This window comes from Corythoichthys intestinalis, chromosome 1 (genome assembly GCF_030265065.1).
Source record: "Corythoichthys intestinalis isolate RoL2023-P3 chromosome 1, ASM3026506v1, whole genome shotgun sequence".
Lineage (NCBI taxonomy): Eukaryota > Metazoa > Chordata > Actinopteri > Syngnathiformes > Syngnathidae > Corythoichthys > Corythoichthys intestinalis.
In genome coordinates, this window is record NC_080395.1 from 6,419,168 (window position 1) to 6,445,274 (window position 26,107).

The window sequence follows — 26,107 nt, forward strand, 5'->3', positions numbered from 1 at the left end:
ATATAACCAGGCCGCACCCCCCAAATGTCCCCGAATGACCTGATTTGACCAGGACGTTTCCCTCAAATGTCCCCAAATCAACAGGAAGTGACCTGATATTGTCCCCGTAATGTCCCCAAACCAACTTGGGCGGGGCAAAGATCCGTATCTCCACACAGCAAAGACTCAGAGTAATTTCTCCAGAAATTGCGGTTTCTGGTTACATAATATCTACATTGCATTCATTTCTAATGGGCCAAATTTCCCATTGATTTCTAATGGCCAAAATTTCCTATTCATTTCAATGGCGCAAAAATCTCTATTCACTCCTATAGATTTCAACCTCAACAGGAAGTGATCCTGAAATACCCTCAAATCAACAGGAAATGCCCCTAAATGAACAGGAAGTGAACCTGGGAGTCCCTCATATCAACAGGAAGTGACCCAATATGAACAGGAAGTGAACTTGAAATGCCCAAAAATAAACAGGAAGTGACCTGATATTGCAACCATCAAAGCAAAGTTACCACAAATTGCATTTTCTAGTATGATTTGTTTTACTTTTGTTTCCTGTTTTCATTGTGTGGGTCATTCCGATGTCACACCCTGTCAAGTTTGCATCATTTCCTGTTGATTTCTGGGTCACTTACTGTTTATTGGCCATGTTCTGTTTTTTTATGGCACTTCTTGTTGGGTTTTTGTTCAGTTTCGGTGCATTTCAGGGGTTACTTCCTGTAAATTTTACGTCATTTCCTGTTGATTTTAGTGCATTTCTGGGCCACTACTTGTTTATTTCAGATCACTTTCTGTTGTTTTTGGGTCACTTTCTCTTGATTTTTGGTTCATTCCAAGGTCACTTCCTGTAAATTTTCTATGATTTCCTGTTTATTTCAGGACATTTCTGGCTCACTTAGGATACTTAGGGGTCACTTCCAGTAAATTTGGTGTCATTTCCTGTTGATTTTATGGCATTTCTGAGTCACTTCCTCTTCATTGGCCACTTCCTGCTCATTTTGGGTAACTTCCTGTAAAGTGTGTGTTATTTTCTGTAGATTTTAGGGCTTTTGTGGACACTTCCTGTTTAATTCAGGTCACTTCTTGTTGGTTTTGGGTCACTTTCTGTTGATTTTGCTTCATTCTTGGGTCACTTCCTGTTAATTTTGTATAATTTCCTGTTGATTTTAGTGCATTTCTGGGCCACTGCTTGTTTATTTCAGATCACTTTCTGTTGTTTTTGGGTCACTTTCTATTGATTTTTGGTTCATTCCAGGGTCACTTCCTGTAAATTTTCTATCATTTCTTGTTTATTTTAGGGCCTTTCTGGCTCACTTAGGATACTTAGGGGTCACTTCCAGTAAATTTGGTGTCATTTCCTGTTGATTTTATGACATTTCTGAGTCACTTCCTCTTCATTGGCCACTTCCTGCTCATTTTGGGTAACTTCCTGTAAAATGTGTGTTATTTTCTGTTGATTTTAGTTTTTTTTTTGGACACTTCCTGTTTAATTCAGGTCAGTTGTTGTTGATTTTGGGTCACTTTCTGTTGAATTTGTATCATTTCCTGTTGACTTTATGGCATTTTTGTGTCACTTACTGTTCATTGGCCACTTCCTGTTTATTTTGGGTCACTTCTTGTTGGTTTTGGGTCACTTTCAATTGCTTTTGAGACATTCCAGGGTTACTTCCTGTCGATTTTCTGTCATTTCCTGTTGATTTTAGGGCATTTTAGGGTCACTTGTTTTTTATTAGTCACTTCCTGTTTATTTTGGGTCACTTCTTGTTGGTTTTGGGTCACTTTCAATTGCTTTTGAGTCATTCCAGGGTTACTTCCTATCGATTGTCTATCATTTCCTGTTGATTTTAGGGCATTTTTGGGTCACTTCTTTTTTTTAGTCACTTCTGGTTGGTTTTACGTCACTTTCGGTTGATTTTGGGTCATCCAAGGTTACTTCCTGTAAATTTGGTGTCATTTCCTGTTGATTTGAGGGCATTTCTTGGTAAGTTCTTGTTTTATTCGTCACTTCCTGTTGGTTTTAGGGCATTTTTTAGTTACTGCTTGTTCATTGATCACTTTCTATTTATTTTAGGTCTCCTTCTGTTGGTTTTGGGTCACTTCCTGTTGAATTTGGGTAATTCTATGGTCACTTGCTGTAAATTTTGTATCTTTTCCAGTTGATTTTAGGGAATTTCTGGGTTACTTGTTGTTTATTAGTCCTAAACGCCACCAAATAAACAGGAAGTGAATTGGTATCAACAGGAAGTGATACCAAAATGCCCCCAAATCAACAGGAAGTGACCCCAAGGGTTTGACTGCCAAAGCAAAGCTACTTTTGCCATTTCTCCAGAAATGTCTTGTTCAGCCCGTGACACCAAACAACTTGACGTAAGGTTAAAATAAACAACAAAACGACTTTAATCTCGTAATATTACGATTTTAATCTTTTCATTTTACAATATACGACTTCATTCTTGTAGAATGGTGACTTTTACCTCCTAATATTTCTCATAGTCCTTTGGACTTTTGTTGACTGGTCGTTGAGGAAGGTTCCGGCAAACTGAAGTCACGAGAATGAGAAAACGTGTTTGATTGGTTGCTTCCTTGTCGTCAATTCAGTCATCTGAAATTTGAATGTGCTGTATCGCGGGGGCGTGGCCTATCTGGTCCAACTGGTGACATCGCGTCACGCTCGAGGAAAAAACGCGTCCGTCCCCAACGCATCTTAATGAGATTAAAGTCGTAATTCGTATGGATCCGCTACGGCTAATGTAGCTAAATGAGATGCTACGTGTTTAATGTAGCGCTTAGCCACCTCCCTTAAAATCAATATTTAGTAAGGGTGGGAAACTTGATGGTTCACGATACGATACGATGACGACAATACCGATGATCTCACGATAAGGCGATACTACAATTATCAGAAAATCTTTCTAGGATATTCTACAAAAAAACTGAAAAAAAAGAGATTTTCATTCTTCTGCTTCGAGTTTAGCACTAGTAGACGTCCAATCCATTTGAAGGATTGGACGTCTACATCTGCCAGTGGGAGCCACTAAATAATAAATTCATTTTGGTACATTTCACATTATTTCCTGATGATTTGGGGGGCATTTACAGGTCACTTCTTGTTTTTGGGACATTTACAGGTCACTTTCAGTTGATTTAAGGGCGTTAAGGGTCCTTTCCTGTTCATTTTGGGGACATTTACAGGTCATTTCTTGTTCATTTTGCGGGCATTTACAGGTCCTTTCCTTTTTTGGGACATTTACAGGTCATTTCTTGTTGATTTTGGGTCATTTACGGTCCGTTCCTTTTGATTTTGGGCATTTACAGGTCACTTCCTGTTGATTTTGGGGCGTTAACATTCACTTTCTGTTGATTGTGGGGTGTTTACAGGTCACTTCCTGTTGATTTTGGGGCGTTTATGTTCGCTTCTTACTGATTTGGGGGCATTTACAGGCCAATTCCTTTTTTGGGACATTTCGGGTCACTTCCTGTTGATTTGGGGGAATTTACGTTCACTTCCTGTTGATTTTGGAGCATTTACGTTCACTTCCTATTAATTTTGGGGCATTTACATATCACTTCCTGTTGCTCTTTGGATATTTTCAGGTCACTTCCTGATGATTTTGGGGCATTTGGGGTCCCTTCCTGTTAATTTTGGGGCATTTACATGTCACTTCCTGTTGATTTTGGGGCATTTACATGTCACTTCCTGTTGATTTTGGGGCATTTACGGTCCCTTCCTACTGATTTGGGGGCACTTACAGGTCCCTTCCTTTTTTGGGACATTTACAGGTCACTTCTTGTTGATTATGGGGCATTTACGGTCCCTTCCTTTTGATTTTTGGACATTTAAAGGTCCGTTCCTGTTGATTTGGGGTGTTAACGTTCACTTCCTACTGATTTGGGGGAATTTACAGGTCAATTCTTCTTTTTTTGGGACATTTCGGGTCACTTCCTGTTGATTTGGGGGAATTTACGTTCACTTCCTGTTGATTTTGGAGCATTTACGTTCACTTCCTATTAATTTTGGGGCATTTACATATCACTTCCTGTTGCTTTTTGGATATTTTCAGGTCACTTCCTGATGATTTTGGGGCATTTGGGGTCCCTTCCTGTTAATTTTGGGGCATTTACAGGTATTTTCCTGTTCATTTTGGTGCATTTACATGTCACTTCCTGTTGATTTTGGGGCATTTAAGGTCTCTACCTACTGTTTGGGGGCATTTACAGGTCACTTCTTTTTTTGGGACATTTACAGGTCACTTCTTGTTGATTTTGGGGCATTTACGGTCCCTTCCTTTCGATTTTTGGGCATTTACAGGTCACCTCCTGTTGATTTAGGACATTTACAGGTCACTTCCTGTTGATTTTGGGGTGTTAACTTTCACTTCCTAATGATTTGGGGGCATTTACAGGTCACTTCCTTTTCTGGTACATTTACAGGTCACTTCCTGTTGATTATGGGGTGTTTACAGGTCACTTCTTGTTGATTTTGGGGCATCTACGGTCCCTTCCTTTCGATTTTGGGCATTTACAGGTCACCTATTGATTTGGGGTCATTTACGGGTCACTTCCCGTTGATTTTGGGCCGTTTACAGGTCACTTCTTGTTGTTTTTGGGGTATTTACGGTCCCTTTCTTTTGATTTTTGGACATTTAAAGATCACTTCCTGTTGATTTTGGGGCGTTAATGTTCACTTCCTGTTGATTATGGGGTGTTTACAGGTCACTTCCTGTTGCTCTTTGGATATTTACAGGTCACATTCTGATGATTTTGGGGCATTTAGGGTCCCTTCCTGTTAATTTTGGGGCATTTGCAGGTGATTTCCTGTTCATTATGAGGCATTGACAGGTCACTTCCTGTTGATTTTGGGGCATTTAGAGGTCACATGCTATTGATTTGGGGTCATTTACACGTCACTTGCTGTTGATTTTGGGGCATTAACGTTCACTTCCTGTTGATTATGGGGCATTTACAGGTCACTTCCTGTTGATTTTGGGGCATTTACGGTCCCTCCCTACTGATTTGCGGTCCCTCCCTACTGATTTGGGGGCATTTACAGGTCACTTCCTTTTTTGGGACATTTACAGGTCATTTCCTATTCATTCTGGGACATTTAAAGGTCACTTCCTGTTGATTTTGAGGCATTTACGGTCTCTTCCTTTCGATTTTTGGGCATTTACAGGTCACCTCCTGTTGATTTTGGGGTGTTAACGTTCACTTCCTACTGAATTGGGGGCATTTACAGGTCAATTCCTTTTTTGGGACATTTCGGGCACTTCCTGTTGATTTTGGAGCATTTACTGGTCATTTCCTATTCATTTTGGGGCATTTACAGGTCACTTCTTGTTGATTTTGGGGCATTTACGGTCCCTTCCTTTCGATTTCTGGACATGTAAAGGTCACTTCCTGTTGATTTTGGGGTGTTTACATTCACTTCCTACTGATTTGGGGGCATTTAAAGGTCAATTCCTTTTTTGGGACATTTCGGGTCACTTCCTGTTGATTTTGGAGCATTTACTGGTCATTTCCTATTCATTTTGGGGCATTTACAGGTCACTTCTTGTTGATTTTGGGGCATTTACGGTCCCTTCCTTTCGATTTCTGGACATGTAAAGGTCACTTCCTGTTGATTTTGGGGTGTTTACATTCACTTCCTACTGATTTGGGGGCATTTAAAGGTCAATTCCTTTTTTGGGACATTTCGGGTCACTTCCTGTTGATTTTGGAGCATTTACTGGTCATTTCCTATTCATTTTGGGGCATTTACAGGTCACTTCTTGTTGATTTTGGGGCATTTACGGTCCCTTCCTTTCGATTTCTGGACATGTAAAGGTCACTTCCTGTTGATTTTGGGGTGTTTACATTCACTTCCTACTGATTTGGGGGCATTTAAAGGTCAATTCCTTTTTTGGGGGCATTTACGTTCACTTCTTTGTGATTTTTGGGCATTTACAGGTCAACTGCTATTGATTTGATTTAGGGTCATTTACAGGTCACTCCCTGTTGATTTAGAGTCATTTATGGTGCGGTCCCTTCCTATTGATTTTTTGGGCATTTACAAGACACTTTCTGTAGATTTCCAGTTACTTCCTTTTCCTTTTATGGCATTTACAGGTCACTTCCTGTTGATTTCGGGTTACTGAAAAGGAAGTGACTCGACAATGTCCACAAATGAATATGAAGTGAGTCACAATCAACAGGAAGTCACCTGAAAAATGCCCTAAAACAGGCTGGGAAGTGACCAGACTGCTCTGGTTTCAGTGCCATTGACGGCACTCGAGTCTTGGTCGGGGAATATCGCTAAACTTTTGAGCTACAAAGTATCGTCTTTTCGATATATTGTCACACCCCTCTTATATAGAGCATCTCGTATTTTTCGAATTGCTTTCAAAAATAAGGGAATCCTTCACTGTTTGGCTCACTTACATTGAATTATCATCAATTCATACGTCGTAGGTCAAAGGTAGGGTCATTGACGTAAAGCACGTAGCAGCTAATTTGGCTAAATTAGCCATACTGCATCCATACATGTAACCAGTTTTTTTCAACTTTAATCTTGTAGTTTTTTTTTTGTCGTAGAGAAAAACAAGTGTTGCATAGAAAGATTTGATGACTGTCATTAGCGTCAATCGCGCGCGTGGGGCTCCTCAGCTGTGCACGTGCCCCCCGTAGCGGGGGTCGTGCTGCTGCTGCTGGCGAAAGAGGCCGCGCAGGGCGTCCAACTCGCGGCTGAGGTGCTCCACGCGTCGTCTGAGTCTGTCGTTGTCGGAGCCGAGCTCCAGAACCTTCTGCTGCGTCTCCATGTTGCGCATCTTGGCTTTGTCTCGACTTTTGCGCACCGCCACGTTGTTGCGCTCGCGTCTCAGACGGTACTCGGGGCTGCTCTTGTCCACGTGCTTCCTGGACTTGCCGGTCGCCGGGAGCGGCCGACGCCGCGGGTCGTGCGGCGCCTGCGGGTGAGGGCTACCCGCGGGGGTGGGCGGCGGGGTGGGATGACCCGGCCGGAGGTGCACCGAGGTCTGCGCGCAGCGGGCCGCTTGGTACTGCAGGTGCGGAGGCGGGTAAGGAGGCGCGTGGTAGCCGGCGCGCAGGAAGTCCTCGTCGCACGGTTCCTGCTTGATGGAGAGCGGGCGAGTGTGCACGTCGCACAGGTCCTCCGTCTGAGACAAAAATGACAAGCAGAGGGCGATAAAGCAGCGTTATTCAACATGCACGCATTAAAAACAGAAATGTGCTGTTGTCGTGAGCAGAAGTATGGGCGTGGCCTAATCGTTGTGGGGGCTGGACATTTACAAATTTGCATTACATAAATATTTTTTAAAAAATCATTGGTGGAAAACATAGGTTCGGGAAAATAATAATCATGAAAATGACAATGTAAAATACAACTAAAAATAGGAAAATTTTTAAAATATTTTTTAAAATAAAAAGAAATAGAATATTTAAGATTTTCAATTTTATGGACTATATTAAGTGTTTATTTTGTCATTTATTAATAAATTGCTCCTTTTTATTTGTTGTTTAAGAAATGAATGAAAATGAATGAATCATAAAAAATATAAAAATGGAAAATACTAAAAAATGGACAACATTTTGTGGAAAATATATAAGATACGATTATTCTTTCATATCATTTTTAAAATACATTTATGATTTTATTTATTTCCGGATTTTTTTTTGCAGTTATTATATTATTGTATAAATTTATATTTATTGTTTCAGAAATACAAGAAAATGAATTAATAATAGAAATGTCAAAAGAGAAAATACTTTAAAAAAATGAATATTTTGTGGAAAATATAATATATACAATATTAATATTTTTCTTTAATATATTTTTTTAATATATGATTTTATTTATGGATTTTTTCTCTTTTTAAGCGGTAATTTTCATTGTTATTGAATATTGTGTGTGTTTTTTTTTTTTTTTTTACTATAGTCGTTTTTTAATAAATTGGTCATTTTTTAATGTATATTTAAAAAAAATAGAAGAATTGATGAACGAATTAATAACAAAAATGTTATTTTTTATTTAAAATTTAAGAATATTTTGTGGAAAATATAATTTGTACAATATTATTATTTTTTAAATATCACTTTTTAATATATTTACCTTTTTTTTTTTTATTTTCCCTTTTTTTATCGGTATTTTTTAAATTTTATTGACTTGATTTTTATTTTTTTTTAAATTTTTGACTAAATTTAATGATTTATTGATAAATCGCTCCTTTTCATTGGTATTTTAAGAAATAGAAGAAAATAAATATTAAAATGCCAGAATAGAAAATACTAAAAAATTGAAGAACATTTTGTGGAAAATATAACATATACAAGACAGTATTAATCATATTCTTTAATTAAAAAAAAAAAATATATATATATGATTTTATTTGTTTTAGGATTTTTCGCTATTTTGTCAGCAGTAATTTTCAATTTTATTGACTATTTTTAGTCATTTATCAATAAATTGCTCCTTTTTATTTATTGTTTATTGTTTAAGAAATAGAAAAAAATGGATTAATAATAAAAATGTCAAAAGAGAACACACTACAAAATTGAACATTTTGTTGAAAATATAATATATGCAGTCGTATTACTTTTTTAAAAAATACATTCTTTTTTTTTTTTTTTTTTTTTAAAGGTTTTATTTATTTTTGGACTTTCCCTTTTTTAGCGGTAATTTTCATTTTATTGACTAGAATTAGATTTTTTTTTTTTTTACCATATTTAGTAATTTATTAATAAATTGCTCATTTTCATTTTATATTTTAAGAAATAGAAGAAAATGAATTAATAGTTTAAAAATGTCAAAAAAAGTTTTAAAAAATTGATGAACATTTTGTGGAAAATATAATATATAAAATACAGCATTAATAATTTTCTTTATTTAAAAAAATATTTATGATTTTATTTGTTGTAGGATTTTTCGCTTTTTTTAAGGATTAATTTTTAATTTTACTGACTATATTTAGTCATTTATCAATAAATTGGTCCTTTTCATTTGTATTTTAAGAAATACAAGACAATTAATTAATATTAAAAATGTCAGAATAGAAAATACCAAAAAAATTTAACATTTGTGGAAAGTATAATCTATACAATTCAGTTTTAATTTTATTTTTAAATTCAAAATATATACATATGTTTATGATTTTGTTTTATGATTTTCCGTTTTTTTTTTGTTTAGCAGTCATTTTCAATTTTATTGACTATATTTAGTCATTTATTAATAAATTGCTCCTTTTTATTTTTTTGTGTAAAAGAAGAAAATTAATTAATAGTAAAAATATCAAAAGAGAACATACTAAAAAATTGAACCTGTTGTGGAAAACATAATATATATATATATATATATTTTTTTAATATCATTTTTATTACCCTTTATTTGCGGTAATTTTCTATTTTATTGACTAGATTTAGTTTTTGTTTTTTTGGGGGACTATATTTAGTCATTTATTAATACATTGCTCATTTTTAATGTATATTTTAAGAAATAGAATAAAATCAATTGATGATAAAAATGTCCCAAAAAAATAATGAACATTTTGTTGAAAATATATCTAACACAATACAGTATTAATATTTTTCTTTAATTTATATATGAACATTTTGTTGAAAATATAATTAACACAATACAGTATAAATATTTTTCTTTAATTTATATATACATATGTATATATGATTTTTTTGTTTTAGCATTTTCACGCTTTTTTAGCGGTAATTTTCAATTTTCTTGACTATGTTTGGCATTGATTAATAAAATGCTCCTTTTTATTTGTTTATTATTTGAGATATAGAAGAAAATGAATTAATTAAAAAATGTCAAAAGAGAAAATACTAAAGAAGAACATGTTGTGGAATATACAATTTTAATATAATTCTTTAATATCTTTTTGTTTTACATATGATTTCATGAATTTTAGGATTTCCCCTTTTTTTAGTGGTAATTTTACAATTCAATTCTACATTTAGTCATTTATTAGTAACTTGCTCCTTACTGTTTATATTTTATTATATTTACTCCAAAGCTGTATGTTAATTTCTTAAATTCAGGCATCAAAAAATTCATTAATTAAATAAATATAAAGTAATGATCAATCCAAAGACATATATATATATAAAACACATAAAAGAGAAAAAACACTCAAAATTTTCCTCCTCTTTCAGTACCTTTGCCGATGATCGACGTCCAAATCATTTGGCTCTTAAAAACTAAATTATAATGAGTTGATGACGAGTAGACGTCTAATTCTTATGAAGTAGCCCCTCCCTCTATGTTGAAATGGATTGGACGTCTTTTGCCGTTTTCAACATAAATTTCCCTTTTTTACTATCTACCACAATTATACATGCATATAACCTGGTAATATGACGTCACATCACGACTTTTTTCTTGTAATATCATCTAATGATATCACGATTTTCAGCGGGCTCCCCAAATCGCTCACCGACGATGAAAACAAAAGAGTTTGAAATGAGTTGCCACTGACGGCAATAGACGTCCAATCCGTTTAAAGCTGGAGCGGACGTCTATAGCCTCGCGACTATCGCACCTTGAGCGCCGCGGCGTCCGTCTTGCCGTAGGTGAGTTGGGGTCCGTGCGCGTGCTCGTACTCGGCGGCGCGCATCCTCGACGGGTGTTGGAAAAGTTCGGCCAGGAAGTCGTCGTGGAAGGCGGACGGCTCGATGTAGGCGCTCAGGTCCACCGAGGTCTCCGTTTCCCCGATGTCTCCGCCCGGGTCGGCCTGCGGGCAGAGGGGCGCGCCCGGCGGCGGGCTCCGGAGGAACTGCGGGGGGCCCGCCAGCGCCGCCGACTCGTACAGCAGGTTGTGCAGCTCCATGCGCATGGCCGCCGAGTCGCGCGTGCTCGCGCGGAGTGGAGTGGAATGAAGCGCTCCGTCCCTCCTTCCGTCCCTGCGTCCCGTGAGTCGAGGGTCCGAAGTGGCCGAGTTGTTTTATAGCTCGGCGGCGCGGCCCGGGCGGGTACTGCGCTCGCTGACCACGCCCACACGCACCGCCTCTCTACGTGTGACTTGAGGATATTGGAGTGTGCGTGTGACAATAGGGAGAAATGTGAACGCTTGAGAAATCTCTTCTGGATTTCTTGACTTTTCACTGCCAAAACACACAATAGGGCTGCCACGATTAACCCCTTCATGCCTAAATTTGCTTTTTAAGTTGATTCTGCAGCACTTTGTATAACTATATTTTTTGAAAGTGCTTTATTAATAAACTGCAGCAACATTTAACTTTTTGAGGGACAGCGGTGACTAAGTTGTTCAAAAGTTGACGCTTATATGACCTTTAACCTAGTTGATATATGGTCATTTTTTCCCCCTTGCGAGGAGCATATAAGACAATGTGTGATGACGTCACACGTGTAACGTGAACATGCTTGTTTCTCCAAAGTCGTGCACGTTGACATCTGTCCGTGTGTATGTTTGCGCGTGCGGGTGGGATGGATTGTGAGCGGGGTTGCAACGCCCTCTAGAGCACCCTAACCAAAATACACTTCACTACTACCGAACGCTATAACTCATTCAGTGCCATTGACAGTGACTGACGTCCAATCTATTTAGGTTAAAAATAGAGTTGTTCCGATCATGTTTTTTTGCTCCCGATCCGATCGTTTTAGTTTGAGTATCTGCCGATCCCGATATTTCCTGATCCGATTGCTTTTTTTTGCTCCCGATTCAATTCCAATCATTCCCGATAATTTTTTCCGATCATATACATTTTGGCAATTGATTAAGAAAAAAAATGAATAAAACTCGGACGAATATATACATTCAACATACAGTACATAAGTACTGTATTTGTTTATTATGACAATAAATCCTCAAGATGGCATTTACATTATTAACATTCTTTCTGTGAGAGGGATCCACGGATAAAGACTTGTAATTCTTAAAGGATAAATGTGACTTTGTATATTGTGACAAAATATTGCCATCTAGTGTATTTGTTGAGCTTTCAGTAAATGATACTGTAGCCATGCCCAAATGCATGATGGGAAGTGCAACCATGACTGTGCGTAGCGGCAGCAATTGATATATCTTCTCTGCGTTGGGAAGTAACATAGGGTGGTAAGAAAAAGATCAATTGCTACCTTGCTTCCCCACATTGCTTCCCACGACATTTCTAATTGTTGAGAGAGGGATTTTAAGGCTTTAGCCAATTAAAAAGAGGCTCCAAAGACTGCCAAAATTCTCTCTACTCATTTCACGTTGCCTGTTAGCTCTGTATATAGGTAAAACGGCACCATTACAAATTGAACGTGACAATGCATGAGTGGGTCGTGCAGCGCATGCGTTAATTGCATTCAATATTTTAACATGATTAATTAAAAAAAAATTAATTATCGCCGTTTACGCGATAAATTTGATAGCACTACTTTAAGCCATAACTAAAGACTCTGGATGAATGTAACACATTTTGTCTGTAACGTTGAATACAATTAGAAAACGATTTAATTAAAAAAAAAAAAAAAAATTAAAAAAAGGCATGTCCGATATTTTTTTGCCGATTCCGATACTTTGAAAATGACGTCATCGGATCAGGATGCCGATCGATCGGGACATCTTTAGTTAGAAGTAATCATGATACCTGAATTTACATTAAAAAAAAAAAAAAAAAAACCGCATTCGGAGACTACATGAAAATAATCACATTAAAAAAATTATGGAATAATACAACAAAAATAGGAAAATCCTCCATTTAGAATACAATAAAAATCGAAGAAAATTTAGAATTTAAAATATGATAAGAAAATAATAGCTTAAAAAATAATTTTGGAAGGTATGTAAACTGTAAATTAAAAAGGAGGAATTTAATGATCAATCTCTGCTGTATCATCGTACACATGTGTCACCTTAAAGGGACATCGACAGAAAAAATTTTTTTTTTAGCAATCTCGTGCGCACCAGATTGTTTCTAGTGAGCACCAGAAACTATCTGGCAAACATTAGTATTATATAGCATTTAAGCTAGCAGAATTTTGCTATGCAAATTAGCCAAATGTTGTAAACATTAGCATTGTATGGCATTTAAGCTAGTTGAGTTTTCCAATGCAAGTTAGCCAACTGTTGTAAATATTAGGACTATATCGCATTTAAGATAGAGGACTTTTGCTATGCTAACATTAGCATTATATAGCATTTAAGCTAGTGGATTTTTGCTATGCAAGTTAGCCAATTGTTGTAAACATTAGTACTATATAGCATTGAAGCTGGCGGACTTTTGCTATGCTAACATTAGCATTATATAGCATTTAAACTGGCGGACTTTTGCTACGCAAGTTAGCCAATTGTTGTAAACATTAGCATTTTATAGCATTTAACCTAGCGGAGTTTTGCTATGCTAACCTTAGCATGATATAGCATTTAACCAAGCAGACTTTTGCTATGCTAACCTTAGCATGATATAGCATTTAAGCTAGCGGACTTTTGCTATGTAAGTTAGCCAATTGTTGTAAACATTAGTATTACATAGCATTTAAGCTGGCTGACTTTTGCTATGCTAACCTTAGCATGATATAGCTTTGAACCGAGCGGGCTTTTGCTATGCTAACCTTAGCATGATATAGCATTTCAGCTAGCGGACTTTTGCTTTGCAAGTCAGCCAATTGTTGTAAACATCAGCATTATATAGCATTTAGGCAAGCGGACTTTTGCTATGCTAACATTAGCATTATATAGCATTTAAGGTAGCGGACTTTTACTTTGCAAGTTAGCCAATTTTTTGTAAACATTAGCATTGTATAGCATTTAAGCTAGTGGACTTTTGCTATGCTAACATTAGCATTATATAGCATTTAAACTGGCGGACTTTTGCTACGCAAGTTAGCCAATTGTTGTAAACATTAGCATTTTATAGCATTTAACCTAGCGGAGTTTTGCTATGCTAACCTTAGCATGATATAGCATTTAACCAAGCAGACTTTTGCTATGCTAACCTTAGCATGATATAGCATTTAAGCTAGCGGACTTTTGCTATGTAAGTTAGCCAATTGTTGTAAACATTAGTATTACATAGCATTTAAGCTGGCTGACTTTTGCTATGCTAACCTTAGCATGATATAGCTTTTAACCGAGCGGGCTTTTGCTATGCTAACCTTAGCATGATATAGCATTTCAGCTAGCGGACTTTTGCTTTGCAAGTCAGCCAATTGTTGTAAACATCAGCATTATATAGCATTTAGGCAAGCGGACTTTTGCTATGCTAACATTAGCATTATATAGCATTTAAGGTAGCGGACTTTTACTTTGCAAGTTAGCCAATTTTTTGTAAACATTAGCGTTGTATAGCATTTAAGCTAGTGGACTTTTGCTATGCTAACATTAGCATTATATAGCATTTAAACTGGCGGACTTTTGCTACGCAAGTTAGCCAATTGTTGTAAACATTAGTATTATATAGCATTTAACCGAGTGGACTTTTGCTATGCTAACCTTAGCATGATATAGCATTTAAGCTAGTGGACTTTTGCTATGCTAACCTTAGCATGATATAGCTTTTAACTGAGCGGACTTTTGCTATGCTAACCTTAGCATGATATAGCATTTAAGCTAGCGGACTTATGCTTTGCAAGTTGGCCAATTGTTGTAAACATTAGCATTGTATAGCATTTAAGCGAGTGGACTTTTGCTATGCTAACCTTAGCATGATATAGCATTTAAGCCAGCGGACTTTTGCTTTGCAAGTTAGCCAATTGTTGTAAACATTAGCATTATATAGCATTTAGGCAAGCGGACTTTTGCTATGCTAACATTAGCATTATATAGCATTTAATCTAGCGTACTTTTGCTATGCAAGTTAGCCAATTGTTGTAAACATAAGCATTGTATCGCATTTAAGCTAGCAAACTTTTGATTTGCTAACATTAGCATTATATAGCATTTAAGCTAACGGGCTTTTGCTATGTTAACAATAGCATTATATAGCATTTAAGTTAGAGGACTTTTGCAATGGCAGTTAGCCAATTTGGCTAAATACTGTATACAGTTGACAAATATTTCTCGATGATATTCTTTGGAAAATGTTATGATATTCAGCGACCATTCGATTCAAAGGCCTCCAATTGATTTAATGCAAAATGAGGACGCAATTTAACATAATTAGTTCTAATTTACCTAAAGCAATAACAATACAAATGAGTTTTGATGTGTGGTACAATTTAATTTTTCTTTTAGATACAATACGGCATACCAGAAATATAACAATTTTGTATTTTGATCGAATTACCTTACATTGTGCTTAACAAATCAATATTGATCCATATGGATCTATATCTACGCCCCTAGTGGTAACATATGGTAGATGTGTATACATACTGAATCAAAGATTGCTAAGAAATCATATGTAGACACTACAAAAAGGCACAAGTAACAATTATAAAATGATATAAACTTAGCTTCACATTTTTAAAAAAATTATTTTTAATAGTTATTTATATTTATGTTTTCATATTATTAGTATAATAGGGATCCTCAAACACTAAATGTCAAATTCAAGTGCCGACTGAGGTGGCAAGTCTATCTTTTAGGGTGTTAGTTGCCCTCCCATGCCACCCTAGTGGATCTGCCCCTGCCATGAAGTACAAATTTAACATATTTACAAACAACAAAACATATTTACAGTGGAAGAAAAACAATTATCTTAACAAAGTCATTCAAAAATTATTAGTCACAAAATATCTTGACTACTCAGGGAATTCCTGCAACGTCATCAACGTGTTACTCCTTCCTTTGGTCTTAAAAAAAAAAAAAACATGACGTCGCGTTACAAAACAAACAATTGAGTTCACAGAATACTCATGCCTTTTTACTTATTTGTCATACATTTCTTTTAAAATCACATTTTGGAACTACAATATAACCTGAATACTATTGTTAACATGTACAAAAGGTATAACATACCAAGTTATGACGTCACTCTTTCAGCGATACAACAGTCGTTTACTTGGTGAAATTACGGCTCCGTGCCAATAGCCTTGACTGAAAAGACTTATATTTATGTATATGCATACATTTTAATCAAAACCTCGCTTCAATGGTTTCGATATTCATTCTTTCGATATGCAAATGTTTGTGTTTTGAAGTCTTTTTCGTGAATGCGCCCAAGCGTCGAGGTTTGACGACGTCACGCGCGCGTCCGTCAGCTCATTACATAAAGCCTAGCCGCCGATTGGTGGGACGACACATCATTCGTATCCAAGGTTGCGTCAGGTCAGGCATACTCCGAGCTGATTGGTCGAAAAGGCGGTCGGGCGGGTCTCGCCTCGCCTGTGATTGGCCAACGCCAGGCGTTGCCCTACATGGCAAAAGCGATTTCGCAATCGGCTCTCCACTGACTCCATGTCGGAAACCAAAACAGGCCGAGCTCTCGCACTACAACCGGAGCGGAAACTTTAGCGGCTACGCTGTCGTTCGTCGCCAATTCTACACACTGGTTTCGACCCGTCAAGGTAACGTTTCTTTTTATAACTGGCCACTGGCGGGCAAACGGGCGGGCTCTTCGCGCCAACGAGCAGGCCGAAACGTCGGCGGGCGGGCGGCGACACCGGACAAACAAAGACGGGAAGGAAACAAACTCTTTCTTTTTCTTACTCTTTCGGGTTCACGACTCGATTTAGGCGGCAAGTCTAGTCACGTTATCGCGTCGTTTGGCGGAAGTTACTCGTCAAACGAGTAAAAGTTCGACAAAGTAGTCTGGAAATGACAAAAGAAGCCGATATTGGCGTTGTTAGCCGAGCGTCGGCTTGTGTTTGGCGTCATGTATGTTAGCTTCCAAGTGGGCGCGGAGTTCCCCTCGCCAAGAGGAGGACGATGATGCAACAACAGGCAACAAGAGCTCACTCGACTGCTTGTTTCCACCCGGAAGCTCGAGGCGAGCGCGCCGCTTCCGCCTGTCTGCCTGCCTAGCAACGCGCCGACCAATCGCAGCGCGGATGGTTGTTTGACGCTTTGTTTTTGCTCGTATGCTGCCTTCACGTGCTCTGGGAGAAATGAACTTTTCCGCTTATTAATGACGAGTGTGTCTTCAAATGTTTTAGTTGTAGCAATAAAAACATGGCGAAGAAGAACACGTTAAACAAGTTTAACCGATTGAATAACTGTGGTCTGTTTGAAGTGATGATTATTATGTTTTTGCACCACCTAGTGGCCTCATGTTGAGAAGGAAGTAACTAAAGAAAAATATAGTGATCCCTCACTACTTCGTGCTTCAAACTTCGCGCCCTCAGTCCATCACGGATTTTTTTTTTTTTATCATACAAAAAAATTACAGTATTTTATTTAAAAATGTTACCTAGTGCTGCAACGATTAATCGATTAACTCGAGTATTCGATTAGAAAAAAAATATTCGAATTAAATTTTGTTGCTTCGAATATTCATTTAATTAAAGTGGCATTATAATGGTGTATTTTTTAAAGTGATTGTATTTAGTTTTATTGATTTGGGTGGATACAATTCACTCTTTTCTGCCTCATTTTACATGGCCAAATCCAGCTACTCCCTGTTAAGACCAACATAAGCTAGGTTTTTGTTTGCGCTAATGTTTTTTTAATGCATTCGTAATTTAGTCTAAAGGTATATTTAGCCAATTTTTGTGGGAACATGTGTCTGAACCATTTGTGAAGAGCATTGCAAAAAAAAAAAAAAAGTTAGTGTTTTATAGCATTTAAGCTAGCGGACTTTTGCTATGTACATACTATGTATATAGATCCTTATTTTTATTTTTTTATACCGTTTGAGGCTCAGCTCAGGTGTTTTAATTTTTTTATGTTTATCCGATTACTCGACTATTCAAACTAACTAGTTCATCGATTAATTGACTACTAAAATAATCGATAGCTGCAGCCCTAATGTTTACATAAATGCATGTATACATGTAAAAATCATGTTGACTTTTATACATGTCTCATATAATAATCGTTACACTGGCAGGGTTTAAAAAACATTTATAAAAATGTACATTTATGGTTTTTTGTTTATTTTATTTTTTTAATTATACTTTTTGGAAAAATCGGGAAAAACATGTTTTATATGCACCTCTTTCCAATGCTGTTAAATCAATAAATACATTGAACAACATAGGGCTGCAGCTATTGATTATTTTAGTAGTCGATCAGTAGATGAACTAGTTAGTTCGAATAATCGAGTAATCGGATAATGAGCATAAAAAATTAATATACCTGAGCTGAGCCTCATGCAATAAAAAAAAAAATGAAAAAAACAATTGGCTAACTTACATCGCAAAAGTTCGCTAGCTTAAATGCTATAAAATGCTGATTTTTTGTTTTTACCCCAGTGCTCTTATCAAATGGTTAAAACAAATATTCCCGCAAAAAAGCTCTAAATATACCGATAAACTGAATTCCGTATGCATAAAAACATTATCTCAAATAAAAGCTTGGCTTATGTTAGTCTTAACAGGGAGCATCTGGATTCCGCCGTGTGAAATGTGTTGTGTCACATTCAGTGTTGCCACTACAACTTCAAGGTAAATTGTGAAGGTAACTGAAAAAAAGTCACATTTATCCGATTAATCGATAATGAAAAAAACCGTTCTTAGTGCTGTGACGATTAATCGATTAAATCAAGTATTTCAATTAGAAAAACGCTTCAAATTAAATGTTGCTGCTTCGAGTGTTGTAATGGTTTGTTTTGATTAGTGGCAATAGTGAATATGACATAACTCATTGAACATGGCTGAATCAAGTTGCTCCCTGCTAAGACCAACATAAGCTTAAGTTTTTGTTTGACAGGTTTTTTTTTTTTTATGCATTTGTAATTTAGTTTATAGGTATATTCAGCTGTTTTATTGTGGGAATATGTGTTTGAACCATTTATGAAGAGCAGTTAAAAACAAAAAAATTTAAGCATTTTATAGCATTTAAGCTAGCTGGCTTTTGCTATGTAAGTTAGCCAATTGTTGTTTTCATTTTTTTTTATTGTGTGAGGCTCAGCTCAGGTATATTAATTATATTCAAACTACTAAAATAATCAATAGCTGCAGCCCTACACAGTATACATGGGAAAATATTGGTTTTCCTATCCATAAATTTGTAAAAATTTTGACGAAATGATTAAAAGGGTATTGATATGAAATGCATTTTTTTCATATGGCACAGCAAGAAATGTAGCCAATTTCTGTAAACACTAGAAACAATCTGGTGTGCACTAGATTGCTTAAATTTATCAAAACTATCTGGCAAACATTAGTATTACAAAGCATTTAAGATAGCGGACTTTTGCTGTGCTAACTTTAGCATTATATCGCATTTGAGGTAGCGGGCTTTTGCTCTGCAAGTTAGCCAATTGTTGTAAACATTAGTGTTATAAAGCATTTAAGCTGGCGTACTTTTGCTCTGCTAACATTAGCATTTTATAGCATTTTAGCTCGCGTACTTTTGCTCTGCTAACATTAGCATTATATAGCATTTAAGCTAGCAGGCTTGCTATGCAACTTAGCCAATTGTTCTAATCATAAGCGTTGTATAGCATTTAAGCTAGCGGACATTTGCAGTGCTAACATTATCATTACATAGCATTTAAGCTAGCAAGCTTTTGCTATGCAAGTTAGCCAAATTTTGTAAACGTTAGCATTTAAGGTAGCAAAGGTTTGCTATGCCAACATTAGCATTATATAGTATTTAAGCTAGTACTTTTTCTCTGCTAACATTAGCATTATATAGCAAATCAAGCTTGCATACTTTTGCTAAGCAAGTTCACCAATTGTTGTAAACATGAGCATTATATGGCATTTAAGCTAGCGTACTTTTGCTATGCTATCATTTAAGCTAATGGACTTTTGCTAAGCAAGTTAGCCAATTGTTGTAAACATTAGCCTTATATGGCATTTAAACTAGCGGGATTTTGCTACGCTAGTTAGTCAATTGTTGTAAACATTTGCATTATATGGCATTTAAGCTAGTGGACTTTTGCTATGCTAAGATTAGCATTATAAAGCATTTAAGTTGGCGTACTTTTGCTCTTCTAACATTAAGAATATATAGCATTTAAGTTAAGCTATGCAAGTTAGCCAATTGTTGGAAGCACTAGCCTTATATAGCATTTAGGCTAATAGACCTTTGCTTAGCAAGTTAGCCAATTGTTGTGAACATAAGCATTATATGGCATTTAAGGTAGCAGAGTTTTGCGATGCTAACATTATTAGCATTATATAGCATTTAAGCATGGTGTGCACTACATTGTTTAAATTTAGCAAAACTCTGGCAAACATTAGTATTACAAAGCATTTAAGCTAGCGGACTTTTGCTGTGCTAACTTTAGCATTATATCGCATTTGAGGTAGCGGGCTTTTGCTATGCAAGTTAGCCAATTGTTGTAAACATTAGCGTTATATAGCATTTAAGCTGGCGTACTTTTGCTCTGCTAACATTAGCATTATATAGCATTAAGCTAGCAGAATTTTGCTATATGAGTTAGCCAATGGTTCTATTCATTTTGTTTTTAATACGGTTTCAGGCTCAGCTGAAGTATTTTAATTTTTTTATGTTCCTTATCCGATGACTCGATTATTCGAACTAACTAGTTCATCGATTGATCGACTACTGAAATACTCGATAACTGCAGCTCTAGACTGTACACATTGGAAAACATCGGTTTTCCTATCCATAAATTTGTAGAATTTTTGATGAAATAATTAAAAGGGTATTGATCTAAAAGGCTTTTTTCCCCCCATATGGCACAGCAAAAATGTGGCTAACGTTTTTCCCACGCAGGTGCCCGTCCGGCATTCCCCGCTCAGCCTGCGGTCACCCAAATGAGCCGGCCGTCGCAGCCTAAAGTCACGTCATCGGAGCACAACGGCGTAAGCGTCATCCAGAGCCAGGTGGCCGTCGTCGGAGCCGGGCAGGCGCCCCAGCTGGTGCCCGCGCTCCCCTCGTCCCCGGGCGGCAAGGCCGCCGCCCCCGGCAAGATGAAGAAGGCAACGGCCGACAAGGACAGCGACGAGTACCGCCAGCGCCGCGAGCGCAACAACCTGGCGGTGAAGAAGAGTCGGCAGCGTAGCAAGCAGAAGGCCATGGACACGCAGCAGCGTGTCAACCAGCTAAAGGAGGAGAACGAGCGGCTGGAGGCTAAAATCAAACTGCTCAGCAAAGAACTCAGCGTGCTGAAAGACCTCTTCCTGGAACACGCCCACAACCTGGCCGACAACGTGCAGCCCCCTTCCGGCGCTAGCCCCGCCACCGACAACCAGTGACGTCCCCCTAAAATGGACGGGAAGTGACTTCACATCCAAAGGAAAATGAACTCCTTGCTTGTCATTGACGTCCAATCGGATTAAAGTGGGAGGACTGGCTGCCCGTGCTCATCTTTTCTTGACGTCCGATCCATTTTGGCCAAATGGATTGGTCAGCTCGCGCCGCTAATAGATGTTTTTTTTTTTTTTTTTAACCCCTTGATGCCCGAATTTACAAATAAAAAGCATTGGGGGTGGGGTGTATGTACATACAAATAGTCATCACAAATATAGAAAATAAATTGGCAAAAAAGCAACTACAAATTGGGAAATTCTATGTTTTGACCAAAAAAATAAATCAAAAGAATGTTCTATAATCTATATTTTTTATTTTAGTGCCCCACCCAAATTATCTACCAAATGTTTTTTTTCTTATTCTTTTTATTGGGTTTATTTTTTAATATTAATGGGGAAATCCTAAATTTACATAAATGGAAGAAAAAGTAGAAAATTAATTTGGGGGAGATTACGGAAATAACAAATTCCTTCTTTTTGATGATAGCTTTGCATGTCATGTATTTGAATACCCATTCATTTCTAATGGGCAAAATTATCCATTGATTTCCAATGGCCCTATTCGTTTGCCATTCATTTAAATGGCACAAAAAAACCTCCATTCACTCCTATTGATTTCCAACTCAACAGGAAGTGACAGTCAAATGCCCCCAAATCAACAGGAAGTGACCATGGAATGCCTCGATCACCAGGAAGTGATTCCGAAATAACCCAAAATAAACAGGGAGTGATAATATATGTACAGCAAGTGACTTGATATTTGTAGGAGGTCTAAGATGCCTCAAAATCAACCAGAAGTGACCATAAAATGTCGCCAAATTGACAGGAAGTGACACAATATATACAGGAAGTGAACCTGAAATGTTCCCAAGTCAACAGGAAGTGAACCTGAAATGCCTCGTTCACCAGGAAGTGACCCAATATGAACGGAAGTGACTTTGAAATAACCCAAAATAAACAGGAAGTGATAAAATATGTACAGGAAGTGACCCAATAATGTATAGGAAGTCTGATAAGCCTCAAAATCAAAAGGAAGTGACCCTGAAATGCCTCCAGATTGATAGGAAGTGACCCTGAAATGTTCCCAAATCAACAGGAAGTGACCCTGATAGGCCTAAAAATCAACAGGAAGTGAACCTGTATGAATAGGAAGTGACCCTGAAATACCCCCAAATCAACAGGAAGTGACAAAATATGAATATTTTGTAGGATATCTGTAGGAAGTCCAAAATGCCTCAAAATCAACAGGAAGTGATACAATATATACAGGAAGTGAACCCGAAATGTTACCAAATCAACAGGAATAAACAGGAAGTGACTCGATATGTATAGGAAGTCTGATAAGCCTCAAAATCAAAAGGAAGTGACCCAGAAATGCTGCCAAATTGACAGGAAGTGACCCTGAAATGCCCCCAAATCCACAGGACGTGACCCCAAAATGTTCCCAAATCAACAGGAAGTGACCCTGGAATGCCTCGATCACCAGGAAGTGACCCAATATGAACAGGAAGTGACTCCAAAATAACCCAAAATAAACAGGAAGTGACCCAATAATGTATAGGAAGTCTGATAAGCCTCAAAATCAAAAGGAAGTGACCCTGAAATGCCTCCAGATTGATAGGAAGTGACCCTCAAATGATCCCAAATCAACAGGAAGTGACCCTGATAGGCCTCAAAATCAACAGGAAGTGGCCCAAAATCAGGAAGTGACCATGAAATACCCCAAAATCGACAGGAAGTGACAAAATATGTATCAGAAGTGACCCGATATCTGTAGGAAGTCCAAAATGCCTCAAAATCAACAGGAAGTGACCCAGTAGATACAGGAAGTGACCCAAAATGTTCCCAAATCAACAGGAATAAACAGGAAGTTACCCAATATCTACAGTAAATCTGACATGCCCCCAAATCAGCATGAAGTGACCTGATATCAACAGGAAGTGACCCCAGATCAACAGGAAGTGACTCCAAAATTCCCCAGAATCAACAGGAAGTGACCCTCATAGGCTTAAAAATCAACAGGAAGTGACCGATAATCAACAGGAAGTGACCATGAAATACCCCGAAATCAACAGAAAGTGACAAAATATGTATAGGAAGTGATCTGATATTTGTAGGAAGTCCAAAATCAACAGGAAGTGACCCAGTAGATACAGGAAGTGAACCCAAAATGTCCCAAAATCAACAGGAATAAACAGGAAGTGACCCCATATCTACAGTAAGTCTGACATGCCTCGCAATCAACAGGAAGCGACCCTGGAATGCCATAAAATCAACAGGAAGTGACTCCAAAATGCCCCAGAATCAACAGGAAGTGATGCATTATTTAAATTTTTTTTTTAATGGGATTTTTATTTTACAATTTTGTCATTTGAATATTTTCTTGTCTGATTTTTTTTATATTAGTATTTTTGATGGACTCTTATATGTAAATTCGGGCATACTGGGAGGAGCCAGTGAAGGAATGTTCATTGGCCCCTCCCACTTCAAACGGCTTGGACGTCTAGTGCCGCGTAACCAATAACTTAACAAGGGAGTGACCCGAAAATCCACAGGAAGTGACACGTGGTTGTAAATTTTCAGGCATTTTTTTTTTTTTTTTTTGCTCACTTCTTTGTTAACTCATTGTCTGCCATTGACGACACTCCACGTCCAATCCATTTGGACCGAAAGGGGGCGGTTTGGAGGTTTAGCGCCGTCAGACAAACGCGTGCGTATTTATACAAGCTAGCCGACACAAAGGAAATGGTTTTCCCGAGGCAGTTTTCCAGACTTAACGGCAAAGACAGCGATTCCGTGCAGCGCTAATTGTCTTTTCATTAGCATATTTGTTCCGAAGCGCAGTTCCAATTGCGTTTATTAGCATGTTTCCCCTAGCGTGGCTAACACTAAAGGTTCATTAGCATGTTCCTTTCTCCCTTCACCCTAGCATGGCTAACCCTCAATGTTTTGCGGTGTCATTTTTTTTTGTTACCGACAACCGCCGATTCTCGTCTTGACTTTTGTGTCATAAAACATGTTGAAATTGGACCAAGAACATCAGATCTTATTTATTAAATGATGCCATTGAATACAATTGCTTGGTTTTTATGGTTGATCTTTTTGTGCTATGAGTGGAATGATAATAAAAAGCTATTGGATAGACTTTGGTGTTCTTCTTCAGTGGTGTATAATGCCCTAAATGTGACAGGAAGTGACTTGAAATGCCCCGAAATCAACAGGAAGTCACCCTGAAACGCCCATAGATAAACCGGAAGTGACCTGATGTCAACAGGAAGCCAACATGAAAGGCCCCAAAATCTAACAGGAAGTGACCCTGGAATGCCTTTAAATCAACAGGAAGTAACTCAATATGTACAGAATATGACCCTGAAATGCCCCCAAATCAACAAGAAGTGGCCCCGAAACGCCCACAAATCCATAGGAAGACCTGATAGAAAAAGTGACCCCGAAATGCCCCCAATTCAACAGGAAGTGACTTGAAATCAACAGTGACTTGATATTAGCAGGAAGTGACCCCAAAATGCCCCCAAATCAACAGGAAGTGACTTGGTATCAACAGGAAGTAATCTTTGAAATGCCCCCAAATCCACAGGAAGTGACCTGATATCAACTGTGAGTAACCCTGAAACATCCACCAAGACCTGTAACCAACAGGAAGTGACCTCTAAACGCCCACAAATCGATAGGAAGTGACTTGATATCAACAGGAAGTGACCCCAAAATGCCCCCAAATCAACAGGAAGTACCTGATATCAACAGGAAGTAACCCTGAAACACCCACAATTCCACAAAGACCTGTAAGCAACAGGAAGTGACCCTTAAATGCCCCCAAATCAACAGGAAGTGACCATTTCAACAGGAAGTGACCGGAAAAATGCCCCCAAACCAACAGGAAGTGAGCTGAGAACAACAGGAAGTGACCCCTAAAGGCCCCCAAATCAACAGGAAGTGACTTGAACTCAACAGTGACTTGATATCAACAGGAAGTGACCCCAAAACGCCCCCAAATCAACAGGAAGTGACTTGATCTCAACAGGAAGTGACCTGAGCTTGCCCCAAAATCAACAGGAAGTAACCTCAAAACGCCAACAAATCCACAGAAACACCAGATATCAGCAGGAAGTGACGCCAAAATGCCCCCACGTTAACAGGAAGTGGTCTGATATCAACAGGAAGTGACTTGGAAATGCAAACAAATCGACAGAAAGATTTGATATCAAAGAAAATTGACCCCAAAACGCCCCCAAATCAACAGGAAATGACCTTTATCAACAGGAAGTGACCCTGCAATTCCCCCAAATCAACAGGAAGTGACCCCTAAATGTCCCCAAATCCATGGGAAGCGACTTGATATTAACAGGAAGTGACCCTGAAATGCCACCAAATGAACAGGAAGTGACCCACAAATCAACAGAAAGTGACCAGATGTCAACAGGAAGTAACTCTGAAATGCCCGCAAATCGACAGAAAGTGACACCAAAACGCCCCCAATCAGGATGTGACATAAAAATCCACAGGAAGTGACACAGAAACATCCACAAATCCACAGGAAGTGACCTGATATCACTAGGAAGCAACCCTGAAATGCCCCCAAATCCACAGGAAGTGATCTGATATCAACAGGAAGTGACCCCGAAAAACCCACAAATCCACAGAAAGCCATGATGTCAACAGGAAGTGACACCAAGACGCCACCAAATCAATGGGAAATGACCTGTCCCAACAGGAAGTAACCTTTAAGTATCCCCAAATCAACAGGAAGTGATCTGACATCAACAGGAAGTGACCCCGAAAAACCCAAAAATCCACAGCACGACCTGATAAAAGGAAGTGACC

The 26,107-nt window shown here is 37.9% G+C and overlaps 2 protein-coding genes across 3 annotated transcripts; one reads left to right on the forward strand and one right to left on the reverse strand.

Annotated features, from left to right (window-relative positions):
- Positions 1–233: 233 nt before the first annotated feature.
- On the reverse strand, positions 234–16,792 carry cebpa (CCAAT enhancer binding protein alpha). 2 transcript variants are annotated; one of them, XM_057846051.1, is made up of 3 exons: positions 15,903–16,792; positions 10,539–11,017; positions 234–7,145 (listed from the first exon to the last, which is right to left on the reverse strand). In XM_057846051.1, the coding sequence occupies exons 2-3, from the start codon at positions 10,830–10,832 to the stop codon at positions 6,633–6,635; spliced, it is 807 nt and encodes a 268-aa protein (XP_057702034.1). In that variant the 5' UTR covers positions 10,833–11,017; positions 15,903–16,792; the 3' UTR covers positions 234–6,632. The 2 variants fall into 2 exon arrangements, with proteins under 2 accessions (XP_057702034.1, XP_057702026.1); XM_057846043.1 differs by having other exon boundaries at positions 10,539–15,736.
- Positions 16,200–24,344, forward strand: cebpg (CCAAT enhancer binding protein gamma). Its single transcript, XM_057846065.1, has 2 exons — positions 16,200–16,450; positions 20,733–24,344. The coding sequence occupies exon 2, from the start codon at positions 20,774–20,776 to the stop codon at positions 21,212–21,214; it is 441 nt and encodes a 146-aa protein (XP_057702048.1). The 5' UTR covers positions 16,200–16,450; positions 20,733–20,773; the 3' UTR covers positions 21,215–24,344.
- Positions 24,345–26,107: the final 1,763 nt, after the last annotated feature.